Raw genomic sequence first — 25,460 nt, forward strand, 5'->3', positions numbered from 1 at the left:
TCCTGACTTAGGACAGGTGCAAACATTTGCAGCGGGATTAAACGTTTTAATGGGCTCAAACCTTCTCCCTTTTTCTGAAACAATAGCATAACATCACAACATAGAAAAACATACGATAAAATATCAATTGGCAGACTTAACTCAATCAAAAAACGTATGATTACACAATGAACGAATAAATTTGATCTGCGATATCTGAATACAAATGCAAGTACATTTTTAGATTCAACATATCAAAGAACCCAACCGATTAATTTTTTGTCAAAATCAAACTAAGTTTAATTTTGGACCCTTTGGACCTTAATGTAGACCAATTTGAAAACATGACCAAAAGTTAAGAATCTACATACACAGTTAGATTCGGCATATCAAAGAACCCCAATTATTCAATTTTGACGAAATCAAACAAAGTTTAATTTTGGACCCTTTGGGCCCCTTTTTCCTAAACTGTTGGGACTAAAACTCCCAAAATCAATACCAACCTTCCTTTTATGGTCATAAACCTTGTGTTTAAATTTCATAGATTTCTATTTACTTATACTAAGGTTATGGTGCGAAAACCAAGAAAAATGCTTATTTGGGTCCCTTTTTGGCCCCTTTTTCCTAAACTGTTGGGACCTAAACTCCCAAAATCAATACCAATCTTCCATTTGAAGACATAAACATTGTGTTTAAATTTCATTGATTTCTATTTACTTAAACTAAAGTTATTGTGCAAAAACCAAGAATAATGCTTATTTGGGCCCTTTTTTGGCCCCTTATTCCTAAACTGTTGAAACCAAAACTCCCAAAATCAATCCCAACCTTTCTTTTGTGGTCATAAACCTTGTGTCAAAATTTCATAGATTTCTATTAACTTAAACTAAAGTTATAGTGCGAAAACCAAGAAAATGCTTATTTGGGCCCTTTTTGGCCCCTAATTCCTAAAATGTTAGGACCAAAACTTCCAAAATCAATACCAACCTTTCTTTTATGGTCATAAACCTTGTGTTAAAGTTTCATAGATTTCTATTCACTTTTACTAAAGTTAGAGTGCGAAAACTAAAAGTATTCGGACGACGACGACGACGACGCCAACGTGATAGCAATAAACGACGAAATTTTTTTCAAAATTTGCGGTCGTAAAAAAAGAAATAAATATAAATAGTTAAGTATCTGTCAAAATTTGTTGAAACATATCTTTAAGAACTTAGATAAAAAGGGCTAAACAATAAAATAAACAGCTGTGCCATGAGCGCATGATACGCCTATCCTCTTGTGTTTGAAGTTCTATGCAATAACCATAAATAGTTTCTGAGATACTGTGTGACATGTGAAACCCCCCCCCCCCCCCCTCTCTCTTCCTTTTTTTTTTCAAAAAAATCTATAACTCTAAAATTATATTTTGAATCATCACCACAAAAAGTATCTATATATTTAGATAATAAAACTAAGAAGTGAGTTAAGTTTTAAGCAATAATCATAAATTGTTTCTGAGATACGGCTAGACATGTGAACCCTACCCCCCCCTCCCCCCCTTTTTTTTTTACCAAAAAACCAGTAACTCTGAAATGAATATTTGAGTTTAAATCATCACCAAAATGTGTACAGATCTTTAGATTATTATAAGTAAGAAGTGAGTAAAGTTTGGAGCAATAATTATAAAAAGTTTTTGAGATATGGTGGGACATGTGAAGAAAAAAACCACCCATGTTTTAGTTACAAAGTCCCGTAACTCAAAAAGTTTTAATCTACTTTTCACAATAAAGTATACATCATCATTAGAAACAACTATCTTAAGTTTCATGAAATTTGGATAAGTTGTTCTAAAGTTACAGTGCAACATGTTTACGCTGGACACACAGACAGATTTTGACTGACGTATAAAAAGTATCTATGAAAATATGTTGATAACAGTATGTCAAGTCTACCAAAAATAATCCTAGAAAGACATTGCTTTGTTTATATGACCTTTAACACTACATTTTTACAACTGCAATTCTCAAAAGTACACATTTCAATTATTTACAGTTATTATTTATCTTACAATATCAAATGAGATCATAGTATTACATATATTAAATGATAAAAAAGAAGAATTAAGATTATACAGTTTTCTGCAGTCAGAGAACTATTTTACACTGATCCTTACTAGGAATGCTGAGAGCTGATAGTTTTGGAATGGCAGAGATGTTGGAGTTACATACCTCTCAGATGTGCAAAATAATACATTCTCAAACAGAAGGGGTGGAAATCTTTGTTTCTGTTAAATTACAGAATTTAATTTATCAGAATGGTTTGAAATGTATGATATAAATCATCATTCAAATAGCAAACATGTGACAACTCAAAATGGTGATATATTAAACTTGATACCAAATTTGAGAATGCTCTGAATAATAATTCATGAGCAAAATGTTACAAAAATTTCAAAGGATGGAAACATGGACAGAGATAAACCACTGACAAATGACTGATAGCAGAACAATAAAAAATAATATAATACAAAGAGATTAATGCATGGACTTTTCCATATCGGCCTGGGTATCATCCTGACACCCCCCATATCAGCCTGAAACTTAATACAATTCCATATCTTCTATAATAACAGATGCTTCAAACAAATAAAGTAGTTACTTTAAGATATAGTTTTTATATGACCGATCAGATTTATGATAAGCTCACAAATTTAGAAAATACTGTACAAATTTTATAATCATGATAATTGTGTTATATATTTAGAAACATTATAAATGAATTTTAAATTATCTTCAAGACATAAATATACTTTCATTGAATGCAGTCATAACACTATTGATTGGTTAACAAATATATCCTGACTATCTTCAATCAAATGTGCAATCGAAAATGTCTGACAGCCATCAAGTCTCATTATTCACTTTTATTTATACATTTCAACCCGTAAAATTGTTATTGTTCACTTCAATAAGTGAATTACATTGCAGGGATCTAGAGATATGAAAAATATGTCAATTAAACAGCAACCGAACAACAGAAGAAAAAAAACCACCTAGAGGTCAACCATCAACATATGGTTTTCAACAATAGAGAAGAGTATACAAGACATATTATTTTCTAAATTATCAAAATTCTAGAAAAAATTTCTTTGAATACAAATGTGTTGTTTTTTGGGGTTTTTTTTTGCTTTTATATACTGTGGATTCATTATTATTCATTGGTTTCACCTTTTTCGTAGATTTCCAAGATCCAAGTAACAAATTTTTCTATAAGCTTGTTTGCTGACCTTGGCAAATCCACAAAAATTAAATATCCATGAACATGTAAGCTCTCCACAAACATTAGTACCCATGAAAATAAATGAAGCAACAGTATCTACTAAGGGACAAAATTGATCAAGAAATAGTTTCGTTATTTGAAAATGGTTGATTTATAATAAGCGCTGACAAAATCACTGATATACTAAATGAAGACTAGTTCAAATCTGTTATACACACCAAACTCTCTAAAGATAAACAAAGTCATATCTGTAATGTTATTCTCTAGTTTGAAAAATCAGTAGGTTAACAAAAATTCAAAAATTATATACATAAAAACTTCTTTTGTCATGTTTGTTTATTCTAAAATGTAAAAAATTCTCTGTAAACCTTTATAATGTAAATCAACAAATACATAAAAACAAGTTGTTTGTTAAAATTGTTTTCACTTTAAATAACGGTATATTTCCAGCAAACAAATAAAACAAATTGCATACAGAGGATATAGGAATACAACCTACCAAAAACAGTGGTCATTTATAGAGTGTTCTTTTAATTATATTTTTGAAATAAAAAATTAAATTCAACATCATAACTCATTTATCTAAAATCATTAATTCATAAAACTAAAAGCACATAAACATTTTTTCTTCTAATGAAAATGCAACCAAAGATTGATTAACAACCATTTAGATATAAGTTACATGAACTAAAACATGTTTTATAATTTGAATAAACTAAACTAAAATTTTACAACAATCATGACAATGAAAAGTTTTTTCATCAAATCAAAATTTAACAAATAAACTAATATATTTTAAACTCATTGGTCACTTCAAATCAAAGTAAGTATTACAAGTAATAAGAGAAAATTTAATAGAAAAATTACCACAAAAAGGAACTAAATTCATCTACAATGATTAAAATATTATACTTATTAAAGACACCCTTGTAGATTTCGAAAAAGAGCAGGCTTATGCCGCTACAAGGCAGCACTCGCACCCTCAAAGTGGAAAGGGATTAATATAAGTTGCAAAACTTGTTTTACAATTCACTATAAATAAATATGTTTAAACTAAACTATATTTGAGTAAATATAAAAACAAAATGAGTAGAGTTCACTAATTCAAACTGTTATTACCCCTTATTTGTGTGATATGGCAAAACATAAATATCGTCTGCCATATTTTGCATAGGTGTACATTGAAATTAAAAAAGCAAATTACAGAAATAAAATAACCATTAATATACAAAAAGATACTAGATCTTCTTGAGTAGTTGTTGCAATACAGAAACTGATTCGCTGATACAAAGAGCATGTGAACAAATGCATAAAATTATCACTCATAAATCTCTCTGCTTCATTAAATAAGGATTTCAGTAAAATACACTACATTTCATCAAATGAAGAATGTGCTGGATCATACAATATGAAATCTAACATCTAAAATGTCCACGATTGATGATAAAACTAATTATGCATTCACAACTTTCTCTGCTTCATTAAATTAGGTTTCAGTAAAAATACACAAAGTTGAATCAATTGTGCTGGACCATACAGTATGAATTCTAACAACTTTCGATGATTGATGATAATACTAATTATGCATTCAAAACATTCTCTCGCTCATTTTATTCCCAATTTAGCCTTCCCATATCAAGATTTTCTTCTGTAAGAAAAAACAGTTGTCATTTCAACTAACAGTCAAACTCTGAATCACACATCTTCTCTTATGTAACATACACATACAAACATTTTCTCCTTTTATGAATTCCAGCCATATCGTTTGACCATTCTATTAAATGCGTCTCTTGCTTCCTGTTCCCCATATGGTCTATCGGCATCGTTCATATCAAGTGAAGCCTGCTTATCAGACATTATCTCTGATCGAATTTGAACTAAAATCATCTACAATGATACAAAATATATATCAGACATATCGTAAGATCAGTAGTACAGAAGCACTTATTTCAATGACTGTGACTTAATTATTTAACTGTCAAAAAATTGCTCAGACATCTGACAGCATATTTGTGACATGATGGGACTGTGTTACATTCAATAACCCCATCAAGTCTCTAAACAGCTGTAGAAAGTCAACTAGTAAATAGGTTTTAGTGTGAAATTTACTATTTGAACTTCATTCTATGAACATCATCTGAGATGTCTGATGTTTTTTGTATTTTTTAGAGTGGTTTTCAATGTTTTGTAATATAAGATCATCTATAGTGATCTCTAACCTGTAACGATGTGAGTTCAAACCTTGATCGTGGTAAGGTGAATTTGACTTTGATCTTTACTAAGATTGTCAGTTTTCATGTCAAAGTTTGTGATTTCCTCCATCAAACAAATTGGCTGTGATGTTTGTATTCATTTTTTCACTCTGAGAATGTGGTGTTAAAAGAAGTCATTGTAAATAATATTAACCATTTATGTAGACTCAGAAAATTCAGTGCATGAAATATAGCAAGGCCACTTGTATGTTGTTGGTCCTTCCTTAAGGGGCTTTTTTATATTTCTGTTTGATTGTGTTGTTTAATTGTATTGACGTTTAATCACCTTTTTAAATTCATTTTAACACTAATACGTTGTACATAAACTACACTTATCATTACCTCAATATCATTAATTGGTCGCCAACCTGATTTTGTTAGCATTTCCATACAAATACTGCCACCAATTGTTATGTGACCTGCAAATATAAAATGTTCAGGAAACACATGTAAATTCATATGAAATATTCAATTCTATCAGAAATAGGGAATGCATTTTTTAACAGAGCCTTCCTTATGTTACAAAGACAACATTTATCCACTAAAATCATCAATGGTTCCCCTTTCCAAAGCTAATTTTAATATAGTGTCTATATTAAAATCTCCGATTTTTCAACTAGCACATTTATCAGGTATTCATGACAACACTTCTAGTTTAAAATATTCATATATGGGGTTGCTGTGGAATGATTTCCCTTTGCTAAAATGGGATGACACAAATGAATTATTTCACTGTCAGAGAAAGGAATAACAAAGTGTATATTTAGATAAATTATGTAGTAATGATTTGGTAGACCTTTCATCCAACTTACTGGATATTTGGGAAAAGATTTTGCCATTCTCATGGAGGAATTGTACCTTCTTAAATGGACCTATGAAAAGTATTAACTAATCAAAGAAATTTTTATTTCTGAGTCTGAATTAGACCACTTTGATTTATTATTTATCCACCTTACATGTATTACTACATGAGTTTATTATTAATCTGACCAATGAAGTTTGCTTTACATAACTTAATTTATGTTTTGGTTTCACTTTTCACATGTAAATTATGTGGAAGATCTAAATAAAATATCTGAACATCTGTATTTGGTCATATTTGCCAGAGCTCAGTCACAGCGGAAGGAACCATTAATCAACAAGAGGGAACGGTGATGCATAGTCACCCGAACCTCCTGTTACATTTTTGGTAGCCAATGTGTTATCTGACTTGAGTTGAAATTTGGTAGTGAGGTCAAGATATGATACTTTATTTTCACTAAACTCTGTACATCAAATTTATGGTAACATTGTATATATGTATAATGTATATGTTGTTTTTATGTTTGAAACTTGATGTCAGCATATTACACTATTGATAAATGGAATAAACTTATGGTTTAAATAAACAAGAGGCTCTCAAGAGCCTGAATCGCTCACCTTAATTCTTTTGGTTAAATCTCTCATCAATGATTATTTTGGCTTTTCAATTTATTTAAATGTTTTTTGGATCGTCCTATTTTCTTCAAAAGCCAAAAAAAATATTCATTTTCTCCTATGTTCTATTTTAGCCATAGTAGCTATGTTTCTTGACATACAAGGAAATAAAATATAAAATTTATACTTAATACTCTGAAACTCATTTAGCCTAATAGTCCAGCAGATAGGTGCAATATATGAAGGAATTGTGCACTTCGTGTTAAAAGCACCAAATTTTGCTCAAACATACGTGTATCTATACTCATCAATTTTAGATATGGAGGCAATCTGGAAATAAAGTTTACTTCCGGTAAAATTCAAAATGGCGGATGCATGTTTAAATTTTAACTTTTCTTAATTCTCTTTCTAATGTTTTAGTTTAAACTAAAAAAACTGATGTTTTTATTCATCTAAATCACATAAGCTGGTTTTCATTGTTGTTGAAGCAGCAATTTGGTGACGTTTGTTGAACTTCCGGTCGAAATTTCATGTTAAAATTCAAGAAAAATGTCGTCTTTTAATTTGCAAAAAGTGAGAAGAAGGGTGTAATAAAATCAGTAAAATTGAGAAAGAAAATGATGAATGTGTCAAAGCGACAACAACCCGACCATAGAGCAGACAACAGCCGAAGACAGCCAACGGGTCCCCAATGTAGCGAGAATTCCCGCACCTGTAGGTGTCCTTCAGCTGGTCCCTAAAAATATGCATACTAGTACAGTGATAATGGACGTCATACTAAACTCTGAATTATACACAAGAAACTAAAATTAAAAAGCATACAAGACTAACAAAGGCCAGAGGCTCCTGACTTGGGACAGGCGCAACATTGCAGCGGGGTTAAACATATATTTATTTCTTTGGAGACCTTTAAAATTCAATTGATATGGTGAACACTATTATTTTATTATTATATTTGAATAAAGATAGACATACACTTCGATAAATCAAGAGTCTAAATAACAATTCAAAGATGAGCTCTTAAAGATTTAAACTTATTGAAACATCAGATGATCGAAGACCAGGTAGTTCTTCCTCAAATGTTGAAGAGGTTGACTGGACTTTAGTTCATTTATATGTTTTTGAGTTTAATGTGACATCAATTTACAGTGAATTAGTACACAATTTTGTATAGGGACCAGCTGAGTACCACATCCCGTTGCAGGAATTTCTTGCTTCATAGAGCGTTCATTCGTGGCATTCGGCTGTTGTCTGCTCTTTAATTAGTTGTTGTCTCTTTGATATAATTCACATTTTCATTCTCAATGTTAAATGTATAATTTGTCAAAATATGACAGACAAATAGCTGCAATGCCCTACACCCACAAACGGTGTATCAATATTGGTGCCAGATATGTTACTCTGGAAGGAAATCTCGATAAATGCAAAGAACTTTCATGTTTACAGTCTTCGACACAATATGATGGCAGGGGTCTCTAACGTACTACGTACAAAAACAATGGCACATGGCATCAGACCAGCCATCTAAACACAGAGCTAAAGAGAGCTAAAATAAGACATGAAAAGGATACAGATGGTAAGTAAAAAAAAGGCAATCGGAGCTGACACTCACCCGCACCAACTTACCATGAAAAATAGCCATGGAAGAATGTGTTTGTTACTTTTGTTGTCGTATAAACCAGATGAAAACTTCCATGAAGAAACAACAAGTAATGTTGATATCCCTGTTCGTCAATGTGTACAAAATCTTCAGTACACAACTTTATAAGATAAGCTCAGTGCTAGGGACCTCATTGCACAAGAAACGAAATATCATGTCCAATGTCTTGCTTATTTTTATCAGCAGGCATCAAAAGCCTCCAGTGAAGATGAGACTAAATAAGAAAGTGACGCACGAAAAAACCATTGGATCGCATATGCTGACATCATCAGCTACATTGAAGATTCCATAACCGAAGAAGATTGAGCACCAGTATTCAAGTTGTCAGGTTTGTTCTTAGCGAATAAGGAAACTAGATGTCGACTTTGAAGACAGAGTTCATGGTTGAAGACAAAAGAATAGACTTCTTACATTTTACAATAATGTTTTTTTTGCCTGTGAGAGATTTTTCACATGTTTGACTTGGATGGAGATTTGTCTCAATGACACTCATACAGCAACTTTTTATATCTAATGCTTGCTAATTTACCTTATATTTAGGAAATAAAAACAAGGAAAAGAGAATTAAATTGCTTTCAAAGATGATATAAAATGAGATGAAACCTATTTTCAGAAAGCAGGTGATGATGACTTTGGCTCAAAATTAATGCAGATTTATAAAGCAGTTACAATAATTTGCAGCGACATGTTTATTGTTACATTTGGGTTTGACAGTCGTTTTGCAGTGAACTGTGAGAATTCTGTTCCAAGATCTCTCGTAGCTCTTGTTAGTATGTTGTTGTATGGACAAGATGTAACAACCAACTCTTATTCGCAGTAAACACTAACGATTGCTTAAATGTTAATATTCAACAGTTACAAACGAATCCTTAACTCTCCAAAGATCCTTCATCATGCATCTAAAGAAACCCCTTACATAAGCACCCAGGAATAATCGTTCACTGCCTGACAGAACACATGGAATACATATGTTTTTAAGTCAGATGGAGGCACTGTTAACAGAAAACCCATTAGCCCTGCAAAGATGGATAGTAGCTTGACAAGAAATGGCAATACTTGCTAAAGAGTTTGAGAAGAGGGACGAAAGATACCACAGGGAAAGTTATATATCGATTTTTTTATGAAGAGGACACAATTGACCATGAGCAGAAACGGAGAGCTCAAATGTCGTTTATACATGATGCAGGTTCTGTAGTAGAAGAGATCGGAAATCAATTTCTTAAATACAGCAGTGGACTGCTTGTTTTGTATACCAATTAAAGATAAAGCTCCCTCAGCAGTTGTTGATACTATTCGTCGTTCGTTGAATAGAACCAGTAATAAAAGTTTATCTTAGAGAAAACTTGACCAAGCTCTTTAAACAGGAAAATCTACCTACCATAATTCAGTTTAATTGATTTACTTTAAGAAAAGGTCTTTAGACGCTGTTAAACCCAAGTTTAATCCACCATTTTCTACATTTGAAAATGCCTGTAACAAGTCAGGAATATGACAGTTGTTGTCCATTCGTTTTTTATGTGTTTTGTTATTTGATTTAGGGACTCTCCGATTTGATTTTCCTCTGATTTCAGTATTTTTGTTATTTTACTTTTTAGAACCATTGTCAAGATGTAACTATTGTAGACTACATGTATATAAAGATTGACGGTACAAAGAGAAGTTGTCAAAGTAAAACATGCTAACCACGAAACTGATAGAGCTTCGCACGTGTAGATAAAAACAAAACAGAGCTCATTCATTTTTTGTCAAATAATCTGATGGATGAACACATTTCGGGAAGAGAATCATTGCTACAGTTGTCAACTTGATACCGATGTATTAGTACTTGTTGTGTCCTGATTTCATGTAACAAATGCAGCTGATATTTATGGGTTGCTATAGGACTGGAAAATACTTCGGACACCTTTCATTTCATGAGCTTGCTAACTTTTTAGGACAAGAAAAAGCATATGCATTGCCTGTTTTCCATGCATTCAATGGATTCGACACTGTGGTATCGATCGCTGGTTAAGGTAAAAAAAGAGCATGGGATACATGGACGGTATTGAATGGTGTCACAAGAGCATTCACCGTTATGAGAGACCAGGGTTGCGTCCAATGTCGTAGCAGCTACGTTGTGCTACGTAGATGTTTGTCTACTGAATGAATGCTAGTCTAGCTGCTCTTAATATATATGTAGCAGCTAGGCTAGTTAGACGTTCAATAGTCATAAATCTACGTAGCCCTATGTAGCCGCTACGATATTGGACGCAACCCAGGTGAGTACTCTGAATGTCGACACTGCTATTACGCAATTAATCGAACTCTGATGTATATTCGAACAATATCAGAGAACTTTAATGTTGTTCAAGCTTTTTTTTTATTAAACATATTTATTTTGTCGCAAAATTAAGTTTTCTTGTGATATTTTCTACCGGAAGTGACGAATTTCGGAATAAAATACACCGAGGGGTTCAAAGAAATGATACATTATGTCAAACAATGAAAACATAATAATATTATAGTCTTCACACCAAACTTAGGAACCATATGTTCGATTTGAATATCCATTAATCAGTTATCAAATGCATGTCCGCCATTTTGATGACAAAACCGGAAGTGGATAAAATCAAGCTTGCCTCCATATCTAATTTTGTTTAGAATGGTTCAAACTATGTTTCTACCAAATTTTATGCTTTTAACACAAAGTGCACAATTATCCACCTATCTGCTGGACTAAGTTTGGCTGAAATTGATACAGCAGTTTCAAAGGAGAAGATTTTTTAAAGTAAGTCAACATGATGAACAAATTGCGAAAAAAGTCCTTAAAGGGCAATAACTCCTTAAGGGGTCAATTGACAATTTTGGTCAAATTGACTTAAGGTGGTACCTAACACTACAGGGAGATAACTCTGTTATGTCAGCTAAACATTTTAATTACGTTGTGTTGTAAAAGGAATATTAAGCTTCTCAATGATCAAAGTTGGTGTTTGTCAAACTGCTATATAACCAGTGTATTTTTTCTGACAAAACGGTTGGTTCAAAATTTTTGATATTTTTATATTTTTGTTAAAGGGTCAAAGTAAATACTTTGACAAAATTTTATGAAAATTAAACGAGCCAAATTAATTTCAGTAAAAGTGTTGGGTACCACCTTAATTGAAGATCTTACTTTGCTGAACATCATTGCTGTTTACAGTTTATTTCTATCTATAATTATATTCAAGATAATAAACAAAAACAGCAAAATTTCCTTAAAATTATCAATTCAGGGGCAGCAACCCAACAACAGGTTGTCTGATTCATCTGAAAATTTCAGGGCAGGTAGATCTTGACCTGATAAACAATATAACCCCAGGCCAGATTTGCTCTAAATGCTTTGGTTTTTGAGTTATAAGCCAAAAACTGCATTTGACCCCTATGTTCTATTTTTAACAATGGCGACCACGTTTGTTGATAGATCATAACTTCGGAATACAATTTACAAACTAGATACCCTAAGGAACATTCAGTTAAAGTTTGGAAGTATTTGGCCCAGTAGTTTCAGAGGAGAAGAATTTTGTAAAAGATTTTTAAGATTTACGAAAAATGGTTAAAAATTGACTATAAAGGGCAATAACTCCTAAAGGGGTCAACTGACCATTTCCGTCATTTGACTTATTTGTAAATCTTACTTTGCTGAACATTATTGCTGTTTACAGTTTATCTCTATCTATAATAATATTCAAGATAATAACCAAAAACAGCAAAATTTCCTTAAAATTATCAATTCAGGGGCAGCAACCCAACAACAGGTTGTCTGATTCATCTGAAAATTTCAGGGCAGATAGATCTTGACCTGATTAACAATATTAACCCATGTCAGATTTGCTCTAAATGCTTTGGTTTTTGAGTTATAAGCCAAAAACTGCATTTGACCCCTATGTTCTATTTTTAGCAATGGCGACCATTTTTGTTGATAGATCAAAACTTTGGATACAATTTATAAATTAGATACCCTAAGGAACATTCAGTTAAAGTTTGAAAGTATTTGGCCCAGTAGTTTCAGAGGAGAAGATTCTTGAAATAGTTTACGACGACAGACAACGGACGACGGACGACGGACGACTACAGACGCCAAGTGATGGCATAAGCTCACTTGTCCCTTCGGGGCAGGTGAGCTAAAAAAAGGAAATAAATAGATACTTTGTAGGAAATGTTGTAGAAAATATAATAAATATATAGAAGTAATATGCAGAGTATGCAACTGTTAGTATGAGAGACAGAGCAGAATTATATTTGAGAGTTCAATGATTGCAATCATTACATTTTGTAGACACTTGTAGATTAAGCAACCGCATGGATAGTTTTACACTTACATTCTCAATTCAATACATGTAATTATCTTTAAGTATATAGCCTATAGTTGCAACATATAATTTTGAACTGGATGCATTCTTTTCTCGCAAGGGTTGAGAATTATTTTAGGACCAGAGTGATTAGGTTTGACTTGTACTTCCGAAAATGTGAGTAGGGGTATCTAGTATAGCTGCTTCTGGTGAGATTTACATTTACAAGTTAAGATTGACTTGTGTAATTGTACATCTGTGTATAGGACACATGATCTCCCTTTGCTAAAATGGGATGACACAAAATGAATTATTTCATTGTCAGAGAAAGGAATAACAAAGTGTATATTTAGACAAATTGTGTGGTAATGATTTGGTAGACCTTTCATCCAACTTACTGGATATTTGAGAGAAGATTTTGCTATTTTCATGGAGGAATTATACCTTCTTAAAGAAATATATAGTTCTGGGTAGTTAAGGCCAACCGTGCGAGGGCTGTATAGCCAGTCAAGGTCTTTAAAAACTTCCATTTGTTGTGAGTTCTGGATCTCAAATACACCACTTAAATTAATCATTAATCCACCTTACATGGGTTTATCATTAATCCACCTTACATGGGTTTATCATTAATCCAACCAATGAATTTTGCTTTACTTAACCAAATTTATGTTTTGGATTCACTTTTCACATGTAAATTATGTGGAATATCTTAATAAAGTATCTGAACATCTGTATTTGGTCTCATTTGCCAGAGCTTAGTCACAGCGGGATGAACCATTAATCAACAACAGGGAATGGTGACCCATAGCCACCTGACCCTCCTGTTACATTTTTAATATAGTTTACACCATGAAAATTTATAGATCAAAGATAGAATTTTGTTTTAATACAATGAAGTTTTAACTGGTAGGGCGCTATGTATTGCCATACACTACACATATAATGCTTGTTAAACTACAGATGTGACCTAATTATGATGTTCCTCACCTGTGAGAAATTTAAATCTGGGTCTAACTACCCTGACAAATGGTGGTGTCATTGGATAATCATGTGGGTACTCACCTGTGAGAAATTTAAATCTGGGTCTCAATACCCTGACAAATGGTGGTGTCATTGGATAATCATGTGGGTACTCATCTGTGAGAAATTTAAATCTGGGTCTCACTACTCTGACAAATGGTGGTGTCATTGGATAATCATGTGGGTACTCACCTGTGAGAAATTTAAATCTGGGTCTAACTACTCTGACAAATGGTGGTGTCATTGGATAATCATGTGGGTACTCACCTGTGAGAAATTTAAATCTGGGTCTAACTACTCTGACAAATGGTGGTGTCATTGGATAATCATGTGGAAACTGCATCTCTAACTGTATTACTGGCTGAAATATACAAAAGGGAGAGTTACCATGGATATTCTCATATGATTAAAAGTAATGTAGTTAAAACCTGTTTTGCCACCAATCTTTTCAGGTAACAAGGATAACTTTTACTTTTACAGTAAGTGCAATTAAATCCTTTTTGTTAACATCTGTTTAAAATTTATATAAAGAAAACGTAGTACAAGTTTGTATATTAGGTAGCACTCTGTTTCAAAACCATAAAGCATAAAGTTGATGGGATCCTTGTATATAATATTGCATCACATTCTTTCCTTTTGTAGTTCATACAATTCCTCATTTTCTGTAAGTTGCCTTGATTTGATTTTATCTCTCCTAATTGATGTACTTAAAACCAAATACTGGTCACGGAATTGACATCTAAACCAATCTGTTAAAAACAAATTGCTCCCATTATGTAATATCATTTTACTCAATTGGTTCATTTATTCTCATTCTCAATGACTGCTCTAAGACATATATCCTCATTCTCTGGTACTTGTGTATCGTTCTCTCCTTATTGTTATATATCTTAAAATGAAAAATCTTATAAAAAAAATTAAGTACTATAATGTGAAATACTGTACATTAAAACTTACTTCTCTTTTAAATTTTTCAGAATATTCTTTAAGGTTTTTACCAAGTTTCGAGTCTACTGGAAAATCTTTCAATTTAATATCCTATAAAACATAACAAATATATCAAATTTATCATGTTCATGGTTTAATCTAATAACCATAAATAAATATTGAAATACTGCATGCATTAAGCATTTAAATTATTATATTTTAACTTAACTTATGTAAATATCATAATTTTCTAATAAATAGTCTAATTATTAGCCCTGAAGTTGATAGGACATAAGAATAAATCATGTACATGTATATACAGTTACTTTTCAGGGGATCTTCTTCGTGACATCAAAATAAAAAGTAATCAAAACAATGAGAATACATAAATGTAGGATTTACAATTTACACACCCTGTTTAAAATATCAACAGACTCAATTTTTTGCATCATAAAATTTACCACCATGGCACACAAATTCTAAAGTTTAAAATATAATAAATTACCCATATAAATAAATTATCTCCCCTTGGACTGCCATCAAGTCCAAATTTACATGATTCTTTCTTCATAGTTTTCAAATCTATAAAGAAACAATAAATTTACTTGAAATATATGAAATACAATAAGTTGGTCATTTGCATATATATGAGACATGTAGACTCTTATAAATTAAAGACAGTTTTCTTAATACTGTAAATATTCAAAAAATCAAACCCTCTTTCTGAACTCATCATTTACTTTTTCTATTACCTAGATATGGATGTCTTGAGCAGAATAGTAAAATACATTGCATACCAAAAACTGAAGCACAATATTCTTAAAAGGTCTTCTTTAATATGATAACATTGGTTTGAACTACCTTATACATTTTGTGCTGTACACTTCAAGATTGATAAAAAATATTCTTTATAGAACCTCTTTTAGATGTTTAGTTTGATCAAACTGTTAACTGTCTGGTTCAATTCAAGACAATTATTTATTACATTGACAAATCATATGAGGCAAACTCATATTATAAATCATACTTGGTGTGTACACATACACATTAAAGATGTTGAAGATACATTGTATTGCATAGACACATCACATGAGGTAAACTTCATTTATAAAACATATTAAAGATAGCAATGTGTAAGGTTCACTTATGGCCTTAATTATCAACCAGATGCTCCGCAGGGCGTAGCTTTATACGACCGCAGAGGTTGAACCCTGAACGGTTGGGGCAAGTATGGACACAACATTCAAGCTGGATTCAGCTCTAACTTTGGATTGTGATTAAATAGTTGACACAGCATAGGTTTCTGACACAGAATGAATGTGTTCTAATGAACTTAAAATTTTTATTTTCTCTTAGAGCAATTCACTATGCTGTTGAATATTAATCCTCTCAAAAAAATATTTGAAGAAATTTTCTTTTTATTTATGAAATTTCAAATGAGAAAAATTGAACCCAATTTTTTTAATCACATCCCCCTTTCCCTTATTCCAAAACTAATCTCAATTAAAATTTCTAATGGAGTTTGCAACAGTAACTACTCATAAAATATTAAGATGTAAAAAAACTGCTTGTTTTCATTGAATGGTAAAGATTATTTTAATTTATCAGTTGGAATTAAAAAGTGAATATACATTGTATATTGTATATAACAAAGATTTAAGTTGATTCTGGACAAAGAAAGATAACTCCAATTAAAACCAGATGCTCCGCAGGGCGTAGCTTTATACGACCGCAGAGGTTGAACCCTGAACGGTTGGGGCAAGTATGGACACAACATTCAAGCTGGATTCCGCTCTAAATTTGGATTGTGATTAAATAGTTGACACAGCATAGGTTTCTGACACAGAATGAATGTATTCAAATGAACTTAAAATTTTTGTTTTCTCTTAGAGCAATTCACTATGCTGTTGAATATTAATCCTCTCAAAAAAATGTTTGAAGAAATTTTCTTTTTATTTATGAAATTTCAAATGAGAAAAATTTAACCCAATTTTTTATTCACATCCCCCTTTCCCTTATTCCAAAACTAATTTCAATTAAAATATTCTAATGGAGTTTGCAACAATTACTACTCATTTAAATACATGATGTAAAAAAACTGCTTGTTATCACTGAATGGTAAAGATTATTTAAATTTATCAGTTGGTAGTAAAAAGTGAATATACATTGTATATTGTATATAACAAAGATTTAAGTTGATTCTGGACAAAGAAAGATAACTCCTATTAAAAAAAATTCTGGCAGATATTTCTTGCTTACTATATTGGACAAAGAAAGATAACTCTTAATTAAAAAAAAATTTGCTATTTCACAATATTGTGAAATTAGATATTTCTCGCCATTGCACAATACTGTGCAATTGAAAAGACTTGCTATTGCACAATACTTAATATAATAATTTTAGATCCTGATTTGGACCAACTTGAAAACTGGGCCCATAATCAAAAATCTAAGTACATGTTTAGATTCAGCATATCAAAGAGGCCCAAGAATTTAATTTTTGTTAAAATCAAACTTAGTTTAATTTTGGACCCTTTGCACTTTAATTTAGACCAATTTTAAAACTGGACCAAAAATTAAGAATCTACATACACAGTTAGATTTGGCATATCAAAGAACCCCAATTATTCAATTTTTGATGAAATCAAACAATGTTTAATTTTGGACCCCGATTTGGGCCAACTTGAAAACTGGGCCAATAATCAAAAATCTAAGTACATTTTTAGATTCAGCATATCAAAGAACCCCAAGGTTTCAATTTTTGTTAAAATCAAACTAAGTTTAATTTTGGACCCTTTGGACCTTAATGTAGACCAATTTGAAAACTGGACCAAAAATTAAGAATCTACATACACAGTTAGATTCGGCATATCAAAGAACCCCAATTATTCAATTTTTGATGAAATCAAACAATGTTTAATTTTGGACCCCGATTTGGGCCAACTTGAAAACTGGGCCAATAATCAAAAATCTAAGTACATTTTTAGATTCAGCATATCAAAGAACCCCAAGGTTTCAATTTTTGTTAAAATCAAACTAAGTTTAATTTTGGACCCTTTGGACCTTAATGTAGACCAATTTGAAAACGGGACCAAAAATTAAGAATCTACATTCACAGTTAGATTCGGCATATTAAAGAACACCAATTATTCAATTTTGATGAAATCAAACAAAGTTTAATTTTGGACCCTTTGGGCCCCTTTTTCCTTAACTGTAGGGACCAAAACTTCCAAAATCAATACCAACCTTCCTTTTATAGTCATAAACCTTGTGTTTAAATTTCATAGATTTCTATTTACTTATACTAACGCTATGGTGCGAAAACCAAGAAAAATGCTTATTTGGGTCCCTTTTTGGCCCCTAATTCCTAAACTGTTGGGACCGAAACTCCCAAAATCAATACCAACCTTCCTTTTGTGGTCATAAACATTGTGTTTAAATTTCATTGATTTCTATTTACTTTAACTAAAGTTATTGTGCGAAAACCAAGAATAATGCTTATTTGTGCCCTTTTTTGGCCCCTAATTCCTAAACTATTGAAAATAAAACTCCCAAAATCAATCCCAACCTTTATTTTGTGGTTATAAACCTTGTGTCAAAATTTCATAGATTTCTATTAACTTAAACTAAAGTTATAGTGCGAAAACCAAGAAAATGCTTATTTGGGCCCTTTTTGGCCCCTAATTCCTAAAATGTTGGGACCAAAACTCCCAAAATCAATACCAGCCTTCCTTTTATGGTCATAAACCTTGTGTTAAAATTTCATAGATTTCTATTCACTTTTACTAAAGTTAGAGTGCGAAAACTAAAAGTATTCGGACGACGACGACGACGACGACGACGACGACGCCAACGTGATAGCAATATACGACGAAAATTTTTTCAAAATTTGCGGTCGTATAAAAAATTCTTGCTATTGCACAATATTGTGCAATTAGATATTTCTTGCTTACTATTCTGGACAAAGAAAGATAACTCTAATTAAAAAAAAAATTGCTATTTCACAATATTGTGCAATTAGATATTTCTTGACATTGCGCAATACTGTGCAATTGAAAAGACTTGCTATTGCACAATACTTAATATAATAATTTTAGATCCTGATTTGGACCAACTTGAAAACTGGGCCAATAATCAAAAATCTAAGTACATGTTTGGATTCAGCATATCAAAGAACCCCAAGATTTCAATTTTTGTTAAAATCAAACTAAGTTTAATTTTGGACCCTTTGGACTTAAATGTAGACCAATTTGAAAACAGGACCAAAAATGAAGAATCTACATAAACAGTTAGATTTGGCATATCAAAGAACCCCAGTTATTCAATTTTTGATGAAATCAAACAAAGTTTAATTTTGGACCCTTTGGGCCCCTTATTCTGTTGGGACCAAAACTACCAAAATCAATACCAACCTTCCTTTAATGGTCATAAACCTTGTGTTTAAATTTCATAGATTTCTATTTACTTATACTAACGTTATGGTGCGAAAACCAAGAAAAATGCTTATTTGGGTCCCTTTTTGACCCCTAATTCCTTAACTGTTGGGACCTAAACTCCCAAAATCAATACCAACCTTCCTTTTGTGGTCATAAACCTTGTGTCAAAATTTCATAGATTTCTATTAGCTTAAACTAAAGTTATAGTGCGAAAACCAAGAAAATACTTATTTGGGCCCTTTTTGGCCCCTTATTCCTAAAATGTTGGGACCAAAACTCCCAAAATCAATACCAACCTTCATTTTGTGGTCATAAACATTGTGTTAAAATTTCAAAGATTTCTATTAACTTTTACTAAAGTTAGAGTGCGAAAACTAAAAGTATTCGGAAGACGACGCAGACGACGACGCCAACGTGATAGCAATATACGACGAAATTTTTTTCAAATTTTGCGGTCATATAAAAAGGTCACATTTTGGTATGTGAAATTTGTAATTTTTTGCCCTGATTTTAAAACCAATTTAGGGCCAATTTAAACTCTTCGTAAACCTTCTCTTTTAAATCAAACTTATTAATAAATGTTAACTATATTTATGTATTCATATTCAACATAAAACTGCAAGAGTCTTGAAAAAAGATTTAAATTACCTGACATGAGTCTTGCAACAGCAGCTTTTGAACCAACATCACCAAAGAAATTAGCTCCAATGTCATCATCTTCTCCACTTAAATAAATAAAAGTAAGATATGTATTCATAAACAATAGAATTTCCTTGTGATATAAAGTTGTAGTGTGTACTTATGTTGTGTGTTGTTACCCACTTTCCCAGGTATAGAGAGGATCTATGGCTCACATACTGGTTAAAACCTTCAGTCTGTCTGTCCAATTCTAGGAAGATATAATCCACTGGTTGTTGTTGGTTGTTTGCTTTCTAGATAAAAGTATTTTTCATTCATTATAGTATAAATCAGAGAGTTGGTCTCATCTTTTGAATTTCCACATTTTGTCATACAAAAGCCTTTTATAGCTTACAAGAATCATCTAATCTGTAATTTTACTGATTTTGACCTTTTCCCAATTGTGACTTTTTGACTGCAAGCTTATATATATGTCATTTCATACCTATCTGCCCCTTCAGCACCTCTTGCCATATCTTGATCAGCCTCTGGCATGGAAGCATCAATATCCTCATCACCATAATAGTCATCTTCTATCTCATCAGCATCAGATTCATTGTCAGGATCAGTTAACTGTAAAAAATCATTTAGAATAAGCTTAAGTTAACTATACAAAAGAATCCAGAATGAGCTATACATACAAAAAAACTATCTTACTAAAAAATACTCCCCAGAATCACTAAACTAAACAAAATAATCAAGACTATAATATAGTTAATTATATAAAATAACCCAGAATAAGTTAACTTTACGAAACAATCTAGAAACAGTTAACTATAATACTGTATACAGCTATCAAGCTATAGCCATAAGAACTTTGATTTCAGTTCATGCATTTTTACCTCCTAAAAATTCAAAATCAATTTGTTTAATCATGTTCTAAGAATTGTTAACTGTATATATAACATAATTCAGTAGCATTGTCTGGCTCAACTACCTATATATATACAATGATAATCATATAATATAATTCATAATCCATTTTAAGAATATGTTCACAATGCAATTTACTTTAGATCAATTTTAAAGACCTGTTAAAATATAACATGTAACATAATTCTGAGTCAATATAGCAAAGTTTTTTTCACTATATAAATGTATTGTTGTTCTTGAATCAGACTGTATTCTCAATGAGCTTATGTAGATTTCCTTAATATCAGGGTCTTCTCTTTGTTTGTGTGTTGATGTCCATGTAAAACTGTTTTGTAAGTAATTACTATCATATAAAATTGAGAATGGAAATGGGGAATGTGTCAAAGAGTCAACAACCTGACCATAGAAATAACAAGAGCAGAAGGTCACTAACAGGTCTTCAATGTAGCAAGAAATTCCAGCATCCGGAGGCGTCCTTCAGCTGGCCCCTTAACAAATATATACTAGTACAATGATAATGAACGCCGTTCTAATTTCCAAATTGTACACAAGAAACTTAAATTAAAATAATACAAGACTAACAACAATAAACAAAGGCCAGAGGCTCCTGACATGGAACAGGCGCAAAAATGCAGCGGGGTTAAACATGTTCATGAGATCTCAACCCTCCCTGTATACCTCTAGCCAATGTAGAAAAGTAAATGCATAACAATATGCAAATTAAAATTCAGTTCAAGAGAAGTCCGATTCTGATTTCAGAAGATGTAACCAAAGAAAATAAACAAAATGACAATAATACATAAATAACAACAGACTCCTAGCAGTTAACTGACATATTGTCTGAATTATAATCTTGTGCTTAGTATATTGTATCACAACTGACTTTACTTACTGGTTTTAACAAGCAATCTATTTTGGAAAGAATCTGTAAAATAGATTTGTCTTTACATGCATCTGTGTAGTCATGCATTTCCATTATTTTGTTTAATACATCTTCATTTTCTGACCAAAACATCTAAAAGAGAAATGTAAAATAAAGTTTGCCATGTTATAATTATGATATCATAACTGAAAAGCATTGACTTTTACTTACTAATATGTGCACATTCTCTGGAGAAAGACAATGTTGGTTAAAGTTTTGTTACAGTACCCTAACAATTTGGACCTACTGTTTCTATTATCTGATGATTTTTATTGTATAGTATGTAAAACAATATGGCAAATATGGCAGACGTTATTTACATGTAGAAGAGTTATAAGAGTTATACATGTTGTATATATGTATATAGCTTGTAGTTCTGTGTGAACCAAGGCTCCGTGTTGAAGGCCATACATTGACCTATAATGGTTTACTTTTATAAATTGTTATTTGGATTGGCACTCACACCACATCTTCCTATATCTACATGTATATCTACCTTTATCATGTTTAGAAAAAATGTGTCTGTGTACAGTGTAAACGCTGTACATACTGTAATGATCTTGCAAACGAGACATTAAATATTATTATACTTCATGTCAAAATGCTAGATTTTGATTGGCTAATACGAGGGTGTCAATTTACTGTGTTACCCTTCATTTAGACGCTTGATCAAGTGTGTGCTTTATTAAACACGACTCTATCCTATGACAAATACTCTATCACCCTTCACAGAGACGCTTGATCAAGTGTGCTTTATTAAATACGACTCTATCCTATGGCAAATACTCTATTACCCTTCACAAAGACGTTTGATCAAGTGTGCGCTTTATCAAATACGGATGGTTATGTACAAGATGTCATGGTTTATTACTTTGAATTTTAAATTTAAACGACAGTAATAACAGAACAGTCAGTATAATAAAGTAAATAACACATATCTGAGAGGGTGATATAGCAGATTGTTACCCCTCGAAAAGACATTGTCAACCTCGGCTTCGCCTCTGTTGACAATGTTTTCTCGGGGTAACAATTTGCTCTATCACCCTCTCAGCTATGTGTTATTTATATATTGTACTCTTGAGGTTAATTTTATTAGCAATGTTTAAATATCAGAACTGCACATGTGACATGTGTTACACCATATGAAATAGTATTGAGTTTCTGGGTAATATCTATCAATTTTCAGGTTATTAATCTATTTTAAGGAGTTTTCAGGTTATCTGTCAAACCTTCTTGAAATATTCTTAATCCCTTCTGGGAATCTGAGCCTAGAGGCATGGACATGATGGAGGCAGAGAGATTATTCGATTTGGCTGCCTCAGTATCCCTCATAAAGCGCTTATGAATCTGGTTATGATTTTTTTTGCCAACTAGCTCATCTTGCTACTGACTTTTAATTCCAAATGTGATGATACATGCAGCTGGATACATGTAGTTTATCGTATTGGTGCCCTATAATACCATGAATACCTTAGCTTTAAGTAACTTTTGACATGCTTAATTGTAGATTTATAGTATTTAAAGACGGTTATTACTGCTGTTCCTCAATCCCAATCTTAGCAAGCGCATACCAATTTAAAGCACAGAGAAGAATATGTTGAGGAAAATGCACTAGAGAGGAAAACCCCACATTGGGACAATTCGTGCCAACAGGCCTCAAGATTGAGGATTGAGGATTATGTTGATTGGAACACATATCCAGTCAAAATAAACTGTTACCCATTTACTGCTTGGGTCGTCTTTTATTGGGACTGTTATGCTAAATTGTATATCAGAACTTTCTTCCTCGTCCTCTTCTTGCCATTTGAAATGAATTTTTCTCTCTTCCTCGTCAAAAAAGTCTACTTTGAAACAGGTTCCACTTTCCAAGCACCATGCCTGTGAAGCCCCTGTACTTTCTTTGAAATCCATAATCCCTGTCATCAAGATTTACTTATTTGTTTAATTAAACTGTACTTTCTATTTCACAATAAGAAAATAACATATCGCTTACACCACAGAAAAAAAATATTGCTGAAATTATTGGACAAGTCGGCCCAGATATTTATCGGACCAACACAATTATGTCAAATCGGACCGTTTATAATGAATTATGTCAAATCAGAGTGGAAAGAGATTATTCGGTCTAATTAAATTATTAAATGATATAGTTCACAAAACGGTACCCCAGTTTATATTGCAGCTGCATTTGCAATTCAAGCACCCGGCTTTAAAAAATGTAATTGGTTAGTTTGAATTTTTAGACGGCACTTGACTTTATTTTGACGTATATCACCTTTATTGATTAATTTCACAAAGTTTTTAAAAAAACACCTAATAAATCTAAGGCAAAAATGAGTCGTTTCTTCTAAAATATGTCTGTCAGTTGTCTCCGTCTTCTGTCTTTTGATAATCTCTCTTAATTATGTTTTACATATAATATTTTTTTTATACTGCAACTAGTTGTGTACATATTTCCTAAATATAGTAATATAGCTATATTTTGTATAATGTCAATTTCATCATGGAACACTTTCTCCACAATCAGGTGTCCATCAAGGCATGAAAATAAGTTTGACATTTCTGTTGCGATTTAAAAAGCTATTTTATAAAATGGATTAGCCTAAAGTTTAAGTTGCAGTATAAAAACAATATTAGCATAGAACCTTTAGCTGCGTGTATTTTAATCCGTCGATGTCCTATATAAAGTCTCAAGCAAACAATTTTATTCCTTTCCATTCTATTTGGTTATTACTCTTCATGCACTAAAACTTTTAATCTTTTCAACCGTTGACCTCAATAATTTTAGTATTTGATTTTATAATGAAATATCCACATATATAGATACTTTTATCACGCATGCCAGCAACATACATCTAAGTAACAAATTTACTCATGAGAAATCTAAATCAAAATCGCCTTCCTCGATACTTCAAGTTCGCTCACAGAGGGTATTATAGCTACAGATCTTTATTCTAAACCTACTGACACTCATCAATATTTGTCCCCTAAAAGTTGCCATCCTGCTCATCTTATCAATAGCATCCCGTACAGTCAGGAACTAAGATTCAAGCGAATATGTTCTAACACAGAAACAACTAAAAGACAACTACGTCTACTTGAAACTCACTTGAAGAAAACGGTCTACAAACACAGAAATAGCAAAAAATGTTTCCAGAAAGTGGAATCAATTCCTAGGAGTGAACTATTGGAATACAAAGTTAAAAATACAAATAAAAGGACTCCATGTGTTCTTACTTACCACTCATCTCTCAAAAAAGCTTAGGTGTCATTCGTGAGCATTGGAAAACAGTTGAAAAGAATCCCAAACTATCAAAGATTTTCCCGAGCCTCCCATGATAGCTCTTAGGCAACCTAAAAGTCTGCGGAACCTGCTGGTGCGGGCTGAAGTGTCTGATAATAGAAGTACTTCTGGAGAATGTCGTTCGTGTGAAGAACAACGCTCCAAATGCTGCCTACAGATGCAGCAGCCTTCATCAACATTTCACAGTATTAAAGGCAACCGAAAATAACTATAAGATATTTTTCAATGTTACGGCCTCAATAAAAAATACTAACAGTTAGCTAACGCACCGGGCGTCGACTATATTTAATAATTTTCATTGTAGCAAGAAAAATAAAAAAATAACGTATGTACATTTGAGAAAATAAATTTAGATAAAACTATATACACTTGATAACAGAATAGCTAGGGATAGAATATGCATGGGGATAAGAGCAGATTATGTGATC

At 32.1% G+C, this 25,460-nt stretch overlaps 1 protein-coding gene across 1 annotated transcript; it reads right to left on the minus strand.

Moving 5' to 3' along the window:
• Positions 1-1,516: 1,516 nt before the first annotated feature.
• Positions 1,517-23,713, minus strand: LOC134721925 (ubiquitin-conjugating enzyme E2 Q1-like). The gene is made up of 9 exons (XM_063585231.1): positions 23,448-23,713; positions 21,699-21,821; positions 20,379-20,506; positions 19,904-19,980; positions 15,325-15,401; positions 14,850-14,930; positions 14,160-14,253; positions 5,832-5,908; positions 1,517-5,124 (listed from the first exon to the last, which is right to left on the minus strand). Exons 1-9 carry the CDS (start codon positions 23,649-23,651, stop codon positions 4,981-4,983), a joined length of 1,005 nt encoding a protein of 334 aa, XP_063441301.1. The 5' UTR covers positions 23,652-23,713; the 3' UTR covers positions 1,517-4,980.
• Between the last annotated feature and the right edge of the window lie 1,747 nt (positions 23,714-25,460).

Source organism: Mytilus trossulus, chromosome 6 (genome assembly GCF_036588685.1).
Source record: "Mytilus trossulus isolate FHL-02 chromosome 6, PNRI_Mtr1.1.1.hap1, whole genome shotgun sequence".
NCBI lineage: Eukaryota > Metazoa > Mollusca > Bivalvia > Mytilida > Mytilidae > Mytilus > Mytilus trossulus.